The sequence below is a fragment of the Panicum hallii genome, chromosome 3 (genome assembly GCF_002211085.1).
Source record: "Panicum hallii strain FIL2 chromosome 3, PHallii_v3.1, whole genome shotgun sequence".
NCBI classification, from domain to species: domain Eukaryota; kingdom Viridiplantae; phylum Streptophyta; class Magnoliopsida; order Poales; family Poaceae; genus Panicum; species Panicum hallii.
In genome coordinates, this window is record NC_038044.1 from 4,322,140 (window position 1) to 4,332,963 (window position 10,824).

A 10,824-nucleotide genomic window follows, 5' to 3' on the forward strand; every position below is an offset into this window, starting at 1 on the left:
CCTTGCCGTTTCAAATCTTCTCCAGCTTTTCTCCTCTACGAGACCACAGCAAAATAATTAATTATCCTCTCTCTCGCTAGATAGCCTTTTCCCTTGCATGTAACCTACCCAGCTAGCCGCGCCGGCAGTAGCTTCCAAACGCATTCGAATTAAAGATGTCGTCGTCGTCGTCGTCGTCCATGCATCCAGCTATAGGCCCTGGATCGAGCGGCGCAATAATGCCATATGGCTATAGTTGCTTATCATTTGGAAACAGAAAATCGCGCGCAGCAGCACCACAGCACATGGCCGGAGATCGCCGGCCGCCGGCCTCTATAAATAGGCATCGCCACATGGCCATGTCTCTTCACTCCCCTCCTCCTCACCTATCTCGACGATCAGCTCTCGCTCTCCATCTCATCACACGCTCTCCACCTCTAATTCTAGCTCTAAACCATTATAGGAAGATGGTTCACCGGCCGGCGGCAGCCGATCATCAGGCCGCGGGCAGAGTCGTGGGCCAGGCGGCGGCGGCTGTTGCCAGAGGCGGCGCCGGGAGGCGGCATCAGCAGCCGGCGCACCCGCAGGAGGTGGTGCTGCGGCGTCTGCTGCCGTGCAACAAGGGGAAGGCGTGCCGGTTCAAGCGCAGCTGCTTCAGCGAGGAGGACGACGCCGCCTCCTCCGCCATGCTGCTCCTCGCCTGCGTCGTGTGCGCCCCCTCCATCTGATTCTGACGCATTTGTCCGCGTGTGGAACGAACTCCAAGATGTTCGTTCGGTGTGTGGGCTCTAGTGGCCATTGATGCGTCTCTCCCTCCCCAGGTGTGGTTCGGAAAGGAAGTTCTTTTCTTTTGGTGACTGCTGCAAGACTTGTTCACCTGTGCTTAATTACCTGCCAAATGCATGGTGTTCATCTGCTTTCTTAACAAATGGAGCAAATTGTGAGGTCGCCATGGGAATGAACAATTGGATTGCGATGGTTGCATTGCATCGACAGGAGAGATACCAACATCGGGTTGGTCCTCAAGAAGCAAATAGAAAAAGAGAGCGGGAGGGGAGATTAAAGCCATCCTGGGCTGGCCGGCACATCTCCCCTCCGATCCCTTGCTTATTCTTGGCCCACTGCGCAGCCCAGCTCGCATCTTGCTTCCAAGCTCATTGAACGGCCCAGCATATCGCCATTGCTCACAGCGGTCACAGGTCCTTGTGGTGGGTGTGGCTCATGCAGTGTGATAATTGTACTCACTTATTCAAGTGTCTGTTTTTTTCCCCTGACTGATGTTAAAGTGTGAGTTATGTGCAATTGGTGACTCCCTAAATTTTTTCCTCAAAAAATACCGTCCGAAATTTACGATGTCGCCGCGACGCGCATCTACCTCCCCCGTAAAGTTTTTAATCCAAACTCCAGAGATGTACAGCGAGTAACAAAAGGTGAAATAAGTAAGGACTGTCAGATATCCTGGAGATAAATACATATAGAGCAGCCGCAGCAGCTCAGCGCTCGACATCAACTGCTCGTATGTGCGATTCCTCTCCAAAGCATGAAGAAAGAAACACAGAGCACATACAGCATGTGGAAACAGAGTAGAACAATTGGCATGCTTAACTCTAATTCGCCATGCCAACTGGGAGGACAAGTCTAGCTAGCAAGTTTAGGCAGAAGTGGATCATAAGACAGAACTAACAGTGCTTTTGATTTTGCCCTTTTGGGGATGAGCGGCATCAGTAATGCAACAGACTCTTGATAACTACCGTTTCGCCCCATTGTCACTTACGAAGTTTGTGCGACGGCATTGCCTAGTGCCAGCTTGGTAAGGTACTCCTCAATTCCTCGCATGTTGCTACAGCAGAAAGATCAGCGCAGTGGACAAGGCGCTGCTCTGCAGTGTTGGCCATTGCATATCTGCAGAGGAAAATGTTACTGTGGTGGTCATAGCAGCTTTTCTTGTTACTCTAGCTGCCTGGAAACGTAGATCAGGACTTCTGCATCAGCCATTTTTGCAAAATCTGCACGAATCCTGAAGCTAACATAAAGGTAGTGCTTATGATCCTTGAAGGATGATCTTGCTTTCTTCCATGATGGCCGGATACGTACTAAGATCATAGCCTCACCTGATGAGATGATCATGCAGGTTCCTGTTTCCTCGACGATGAAATGTGCCAAAAATTTGCACTGGGGACATTACGCGCGCTACAGCAGCAATGCAGCAATGCAAAAAAAAGGATTGCTGGAGCCAGTGAAAATAGACTATGTGCTGCAAGCACGTGAAATTAAAAAGGGGATCTAGAGTATTAAAAGCTGGCACAAAAATAAAGGAGATATTCAGACATTGAAGGGAGCTCTTGTTCTCTATATCTGTTTAAAATTCCAAGATTAAACTCAACTTTATTTCTCTCAAGTAAAATGAGCTAGGTTCTTTCCTTTAAGAAAAATATTGCCGAGACATAATACATGGAATCGACATATGTTGCAATATTTTTTTGAAATTTTCTTAATGCATGTACCTAGTTTTCGTATATTAATTTGCAATATTAATTGTGCTCTAGCTAATTGCTCCACCCTATACACACCGGCCTCTTGGTAATTTTACCCCCTTTTATCTGACCAAAATTAGGCCCTTTCGTGAGATTTTCCCCTGATTCCTGCAGGATTACCTGTGATTACTCCAAATGTACAGTGAATCACAAAAAAAGTGAAATAAGTAAGGGTTGTTTCTGTAGTGTTATCATCTTTGCTTGTCAGTGATCCTGGAAATATATACTACAGCAGCGGCTCAGCGCTCGATCAACCTCTGCTAGCTCGACTTCAACTTATATCTATTTCTCTTCAGGTCGATCAACCTCTGCTAGCTCGATCTCCATATACACATATCATTCACCTCGTCCTCATTTCTTCCCCTGCTTTGCTAGCTCTAGCTCGTATGTACAATCCTTCTCCAGAACATGCAACAAGAAACAACAGGGCACTTTTCACCACGCTATCCGGGCGGCTGGGAGGAGAATTTCTGCTAGCAAGTGGATCATAAGAGACACGACTAAAACTGCTTGGGAATGAGCGGCATCAGTAATACAACAGGCTCGCGACAACTGCCATGTGGCCTCATTGTCAGTCCAAATGGTTGTGCTACGTAAGTGTCCGTGATCAGTTTCTCGTTATAAGGTTCTTTTTGGCAGAGCTCCAGCTCCAGATGCTACCATATCTCCTGCTGGAGCCCTACCAAACGGCAACACTGAAAATGGCTCCGCACGCAGAGCACCAGAGCTGCTAGAGCCGGTTTCGTACTAACAGGGTGGAGCCAAAAATAGCGGCTCCTCAGGGCTTCTCTGTCCCACGGAGGTGTGGACCAAAATGCCTTGCACAACAGTAGCGTCAGCGGCGAGAGAGCAACATCAGTCGGCCGGGAAGGGAAGTGGTGGATGCAGCGCGGCAGGGATGGAGGCGGTAGCTACAGAGAAACATTGTAAACATTTTAAAGTAGCATCCTCAACTTGTAAATTCAACAGTGTTAATGACCGAGTTCATGGCAACTTTCTAAAGTTAATGTATGTTCTTGGACGTTCGAGTTGTTCATGAGCATAGTCTCTGCTTTTTATATATGAATTCTCGGAATGCTTCTACTAACTTCTCCCGTATACAATCTCACTGGCAGGGAGGGATGATCAAACAGAAATGTTTTATCGGCCTATAGGCCATGTAGCTAAATATTATTCTCTAGAAAAATGTAGCTAAATATTAACACTGGGCCACGTTTTATTGAAACTGAATCTTTAGAGTTTCTTCGTGACACATTCCAATCTTATTTCAGGTGAGCCTTTCTTCTTTTGTGTAAAGGAAAATGCGGAGAAATAGGTTTGAGTGTTCGATTCACATGTGCAAGAGAGCTTGACCCTCTTTGCATGACCGACGGGAGGCACAATGAGCATGCGAAGATTTCCTCTTCTTTGCTCCAGAGAGTGATATGCCCCTGTCCAATATTCCACCTTTGTACAAGTCCAATGGCTCGCTGGTGGGGCCAAGAAGTAAGATGGTAATAGCTAGCAGATAACATCACATATATATAATGCTGAACTTTTTTTTTACTGAGGAATATAGTGCTGAACTTAAAGTATTATTTACACGTACGATGGTTGATGGCCTATGATTTGTATCTCCTGCGGCCTGGTTTTCATATAAAGCTCTGCTTCTCCAGGGTTCATTGATTTTTTTTTCCATCGATCCAACTGGGAACTTACACCTTAACGTTTTCACGTTCTCGAAATGACGTACGATGAGCTTGGGTGCGTGCATTGTTTTGTTCGTGTGATCTTTTACACTCTGTGATCAAGGACGCTCGTGGCTGCCCCCTGCGGTACAATGCCAGTGTGAGTTGCCTGCATCTAAACGTGCAGGCTTCTTGGCTGAAGCACCATCATCCTTGCCAAGTAGTCAGCAAAGAGAACTCGAGGATCGACCGTATCTGAGGAACCACAGCCTTAGAAAACCTTCCGCAGTAGCCTATTTCCCTGTCGCCTCACGTTTCTACAGCAGTAGATGTACAGTTTGCTCTCCCTGCACTACAACGCCTTAGCTAATCTCTCTCTTTTCCTCCATTTTCTACTGATATTGACTCGGGGTGGCTCGATGTGGGTGCAAGCTAAGGCGTGCACAAGGGAGAAGTAAAATGCTTTTGACGCCAAATATATAATGTATACGTTGCAAGTATACTATTTAAGCATATGATGGTTGGTGGACTATTGTTTGTAACTGTTCTCTATTTTTCCTATAAAACTGGTTTATTTAGCATTCACCTGCATCACTGGTTGATCTCCCATCTGCAGGACATAAGCAATTTCGTTTTCCTTAGGAAAAAAGCTAGATTAAGCCCCAGCACAAGCGCAGGCGATTTACATACATACATACATACGTACGTACGTACGTAGTACGTACGTACGTACGTACGTAAGCTATATATATTCCATTACACTTCTTCAAGCAAACGTACGTCTAATATATATACGAATTAACTGCATACGCATTCATGCCATCAGTGCTAGAACAACAGAAGTTCATTATTTATGTGCTTAATTTGTGTTGCAGTTGCATTTCCAAATTCCAACCCGTTGTACTAGTTTGTAGTCTATTTTACCCATGTTTGCCTCTTTTTTTAATCATCTGTACTGTAACTCTCTGCTCCTTCTTAATGATCAGTCGGAACTCCTGCCTTTGCCTTTCATCAATGGAGGAAAAAAAAAGATCCGAGTGCTGCAGATCATATGATGATCATTACTGCCAGTTAGTATATTTCCTACCGAAAGAAAGAAATGCTGCCAGCTCCTTACGTGCATGATGCCGTTGACCGCACCAAGAACCACCGCAGTCGCTACCAGAGCTATAGCTGATATCTACCAACGAGCCAACGACCGCCGCACTGGGCAGCTACAACGACGTGGGATTGTGGATACCGTGCCTTCCAAGTAAGAGGGGTAGAGACCGCCTTGGTCTCCACCATGCTACTTTCACCACCACTGAAATCTTCAGCAAGTGGTAGCTTCTTTCCTCATGATCTCTCCGGTTATTGGTGATGGACACTATTACTGTAAGGCAAATCGAGTTACTCTTGTAGCAAGTACAGAGAAAGTCTGCTGTTAATTCACTAGATATTAAATTTGCGTTTCTGTTTCGTCTCACCCGTAAAATATGCTTGGTAGGTGACAGCGTGCATTCGTCCTACATTCAGTCTATAAAATGGAGCAGCTAGTATCGCACTTTACCCGGCCCGGATGGCAAAGAAGAATAGCTTGATGAGTACCGAGGATATATATATATATATATATATATATATATATATATATATATATATAGAGAGAGAGAGAGAGAGAGAGAGAGAGAGAGAGAGAGAGAGAGAGAGATGTTGATCTCGTCCATTTTATGGGCTTGATCTACTACTCTTGCTGATGACCTTAGTTTCACTCCCATTGTAATAACAAAGTCCGGCGAGCCCCGTCCTCGACGACGCCGGGGACCTGCAAAGGTATAACCTTTCTTTCTACGACGCCACGCTGCCCAGGAAGGAGAACCAGCCGCCCAGCCCTACGCGGCGGACCGACTCCGGCGAGTCCTGCACCTGAAGGTGGTGCTCTCCTGTGATCCGTCGCGGGGTGATTGCATCTTCATGATGATTCACAATCCAGACCGGCAGCTCTCGTTTGCGAGGGTTGGAAGCAGCGAGTGGCACTGGATCACCACCTCGTTCTGGGTGTCCCAGTACTCGGACTGCATCTACCACGGCGGCACATTCTACGCCATGAATCTCCTAGGAGGGATTCATCGCTATACCATTGAAGGTTCCTGTGCCACACGAGACATTGTTTTGAAGGACACCCTGCCATACATGGCGTATAACATGTACATTGCTCGGACTTCATCCGGCGAGTTTCTGCAAATCTGGAGGATCACGACTGACACAAGCGAAGATTCACTGGAAACGCGTACGAGTGACCTTGAAGTGTTCAAGGTTGATCTTGACAAACAACAAACCGTGGATATTGATACATTGGGTGATGAATCCCTGTTCATCGGGCACAACTACTCGTGCTGTATTTCGATAAGGGATTACCCTAGGCTGCGGCCCAACCATGTTTATTTCACTGACGACGATGAGTACTCGCTAATGGATGACCAAGATTACCGACGGGATGTTGGAGTGTATAGTTTGGAAAATAAAAGTACCACTGAGATAGTCACTCCTGAACCATGTTTGAGCAGGCCAATCCCCATATGGATAACACCAAGTTTTACCAAGATCAACAAATAGTTGTGTGTTCTTTGGCATAGTGTATACTTTTTCTTTTAATTTTGGTAAATTACTTGTCAACTTGTACGCTGGTTGGGACCTTTTCTTTGTAATTTTTATCCGTGGAACAACGCTGTCCATGCATGCGGACATGCCACTATCGAATGCATCGTTTTCACGTTGCCTAGATCCAAAACCATGGAGCTGCAACCATCTCTGCAACTGTGGGCAGCAGCTTGCTCTTTATATTACCTCAATCATTAACTTCCATCTGCCAACTCGACACAGTACCTGCTCTATTTAAGCATACTCATTTCTTCTATCACTTCCTCTGGGGTGTGTTCTGAAACTTCCGCTGCTGAATTCAACGATTGAGTTAAGTATCCGTGCAACAAAGGTTTGAGAGTTCAGCTTTTTACCAGAGAGACTGAGAGCGAAGAGTTCATCACTTAATGTATGGCATGTACCATACAGATAACGAACAGAGTGAAGAAACTAGAGGATCATTGCTGCTCCAGTTGTCATCTCATTTAATTTCTTCTACCACTTCTTACGGGGTGAGACATTCTAGCGTTCAACAAACTAGAGGGAAAACGAGCCCTCAGATCACCCTCGCTCCCCCTCTCTGTTACAGGTGGGCCCCACCTTATAGCTAGTTTGTCGGAACAATGAAACCTGGACATCTAGTTTGTTGAATATTTGTATAGCATCGCTGAATTCAACAATTGAGTTTAGCCTTCGTGCAATGAAGGTTTCAGAGTTCTGTTTTTCATCAGAGAGGGCAGAGGTTATCACTTAACGTGCGTGGTGTACCACACATAGGGAACAGGGAACAGATTGAAGAAGAACATGTATGCTTGGCTGCTTGCTCATCGATGTGGATGCTGAGGATCGTAAATGCGTAATGTACTCCTGGAAGCTACGGCAAGAACCTAATTTACTCTGTAGTCTGAACCCGGCTAGCCCTTATAATCATGTACCATTCGACTTCCATCTGGAAGCTTTGTATCCACACTTCATGATCTGCTCCATGTGTACATATATACTGCACTTCTCACAGGATCACAATATCTCATTTCCCCTATCACTTCTTCTGGGGTGTTCATGAGGCACACTACTCATGATGTACATGAAAGATACCCAAAGCACACACTTCCTCAGAGCCATGTTGTTGGATAGCAACCCTTGTTTGATTTCCGGGTGTTGTTCTGAATTCATTTACCAGCTATGTTAGTAGCCAGGCTGGGTGATGAAATCTCAACATTCAACCCGTGACACGCACAGCTGCATTCTTCATTTGCGATCCTTTGGAACGAGGGGCACCAGGAGGCACAACAAAACAGGGCGCAGTTGGCGTTCTGACGCTGCATTTTTTTTATTACTGTGTTGAGAAGAAGCAGAGCAAACTGCTGCACTGTAAGTCACACCAAAGAGATTAGTTGCGCTAATCGCCTTTCCGTTAAGACGATTGAAATCGGACATCAGCTAGCGGTTGCCACGGCACTGCTGAAATCAACAGTTGGGTTTGACAATTTCAGAGTTCAGTTTTTAATTTTCCCTTAGCAGAGAGAACGAAGAGTTCATCAGTACGTAGATTTCCCAAGGAAAATTGCAATTGTTGAACACAAGATCAACCACCAAAAAAGAAACAAAGTGGAACCATATACCTGTTGAATGTACACTACTCTGTGCCAAATAAACGAATAAATGAAGATATTAACTAGTGCAATCGATTATTAATTAGGTGTTCATCGACGTGGACGCTGCATAGCAATGGAAGAACTGCTCCCTGGCGAGGACCTTCACGCGCTTGATGTACTCCTGGAAGCTGAGCTCCCCGTTCTCGAGCGCGTGGCCAAGGGCGTCCATGGCGTCGTCCGCGGCGAGCTCCGACGCCTTGCTCTCCAGCCACCGCGCCGCATCGCCCGCGGCCGCGTGCGGTGCCAGCGCCTCTCCCGGATCGGGCGCGCGGCTCGCCGTGCGCAGCCAGGTCAGCAGCTCGCCGCGGTGGGCGAGGCTGGCCGTCACGGCGCGCTCCAGCCGCATCCTCTCCTCTTCCAGGCCGCGGACGCCGCGGCCCATGGCGTCGCCCCGTGCCCGGAGGCCGGCCTGCAGCGAGGACAGGGCATGGATGTCCCGGTCGACGCCGCCGCGGAAGGCCGCCGCGTCCCTGCCCAGTCTCGAGGCGAGCTCGTCGACCAGCACCGCGTGCATGCGCCGCCGCTCCTCCTCCACCGGCGTCGCTCTGGCGGTCGTCGCGTCGGCGAAGCCGAAGGTGGCCGTCAGCGGGTGGCACATCCTCAAGGCCGCGACGAGGCTCCGCACGAGGCCGGCGAGGCTGGAGCGCGGCACGGCCCAGTCCTCGAGGTACGGCAGCGTGCGGTGGACGCGGCCGGTGCGGTGGTCGACGAAGGGGTGGTCGGGGACGAGCGACGCCGACGGCGCGGCGGGGAACGCGTAGACGAGCGGCGGGCGGTAGGGGTACTCCCTGGGAAGCCACACAGTGAGGAGGACCGGCGGCAGGGCGGGGGAGACGGGGAGGGGGCCCCGCGCGTTGAGCAGCACGGTGGAGGCGCCGTCGTCGCTGGTGTAGGTATCGACGGAGGGCGAGAGGGTGGGGAACTCCTGGAGGACGGCGAGGACGTGCTTCCGGACGAGCCACCGGAGGTCCGGGTGCTCGTACGGGGCCAGCGCCGCGTCCACCAGCACCACCGTGCCGGCGGCCGCCGCCGTCGCCATGCACCCCGCCCCGTCCTCGCAAGCGAATCAAACACTCCCAGAGACTCCGACTCCGACAGAGATAACAAGGGTCGTCGCGACGAGGCCGTTCTGCTTGTTCGGATCGGTAAAAAATGGGATCTTTGTCATGACTTCAACACGGATTGACGAGGAAAAGAAGCTTCTGCTACACTGTGCACGCAAAGCCTCGCCAAGTTTCCATTGAATTTAAGGTGTTCATACGGTGACAGCTACATCCTGCCATTAGTTACTCCTATCTGTTAACAATTGTCAAGAAATGTTGGTAGCACTGTCGCGTAGGTGGCCTTGCCGCTAGCAAATACGAAGGCGATGATAACGACTTCATGATTATCAAGCAAGCAAGAAAGTAGAATGCCGGCCTAGAACGGCAATGTCTGTGATATTTTGGACATCTGTGATAACTCCATTTGGTCACAACCAAGTGATATTTTGGACATCAACGAGACCTGCAAAATACAATTCTGTTCAGTAAAAGTACACTTTAGGATGCTAAAATACTATACTTTTATGAAAATAATTTTTCGAGATGCACCTACTCACTTTGGAAAAAACCAACACAAATTCAAAACATCACCTTTTTTGCAGGAAATGCAGAGCATCACTTTTTCTTTATTGGAAGAGCAGTGTTTCTCAATTTCATTCAAGGGGCATTTGGATCATATCATTTTGGAGGAATTGAAATTTATTTAATAAACTAGGCTATTTAGCTTAGAATTTGACATTCCACCACTTTCCAACCACTTTCCAAAGTTTAGATGTAACTCTATCCTAAATTTATAGGATAGAAGATGAAAGTTGAGTCTATACACCACCGAGCTACGTTTCTATTCTGTAACTTATAGCACGCTTTTTATCTCACTTCTCTATAATAGAAATATAGTACATAGATATCCCTCTCACGTGACTAACAATAGTATACAAATATATTCCATATATAATCATATTAGCTTAATAGATTTATATTTAAATTATAATTATTAGAATGAAATTCAATTCTAGGGTTTCAAACGGAACCTGCTGGTAATGCTCCATTTCCTAGCCAGCTAGGCCGGACAACTTATACTGTACCATAGTAGAACCTGGAGCATTTCCTGGGTTGAGTCCTGCTTGAGTCTTCAGGTCCGTTTGGATGTCGGCACTAGTCTGCCATGCCAAAGCATCGGCCGGCCAAACTTTGGTTGCCGAATTGGCCTGGGCAGGGCGCAAACATGAACTGAGCATGGGCAGGGAATTCAGAGCATGCGTAATTTTAGCCGGCATCCAAACAAGGTAGCTGGGCACCTATCCAAACGCGCCCGAAGAAATAAGCGAAA

The 10,824-nt window shown here is 47.7% G+C and overlaps 2 protein-coding genes across 2 annotated transcripts; one reads left to right on the forward strand and one right to left on the reverse strand.

Moving 5' to 3' along the window:
- The first annotated feature begins 3,937 nt into the window (after nt 1-3,937).
- On the forward strand, nt 3,938-6,772 carry LOC112884536. Its single transcript, XM_025949939.1, has 2 exons — nt 3,938-4,006; nt 6,026-6,772. The coding sequence occupies exons 1-2, from the start codon at nt 3,938-3,940 to the stop codon at nt 6,770-6,772; spliced, it is 816 nt and encodes a 271-aa protein (XP_025805724.1).
- Nucleotides 6,773-8,337: 1,565 nt separating this feature from the next.
- On the reverse strand, nt 8,338-9,707 carry LOC112886464 (protein ELC-like). Its single transcript, XM_025952369.1, has one exon. The coding sequence runs from the start codon at nt 9,488-9,490 to the stop codon at nt 8,492-8,494; it is 999 nt and encodes a 332-aa protein (XP_025808154.1). The 5' UTR covers nt 9,491-9,707; the 3' UTR covers nt 8,338-8,491.
- Between the last annotated feature and the right edge of the window lie 1,117 nt (nt 9,708-10,824).

Coding starts and splice junctions, on each gene's coding strand:
- LOC112884536 (XM_025949939.1), top strand. CDS start 3,938: ATGCCCCTGTCCAATATTCCACCTTTGTACAAGTCCAATGGCTCGCTG. Junction 4,007..6,025: donor TGGGGCCAAGAAGTAAGATG/GTAATAGCTAGC, acceptor CACGCTGCCCAG/GAAGGAGAACCAGCCGCCCA.
- LOC112886464 (XM_025952369.1), bottom strand. CDS start 9,490: ATGGCGACGGCGGCGGCCGCCGGCACGGTGGTGCTGGTGGACGCGGCG.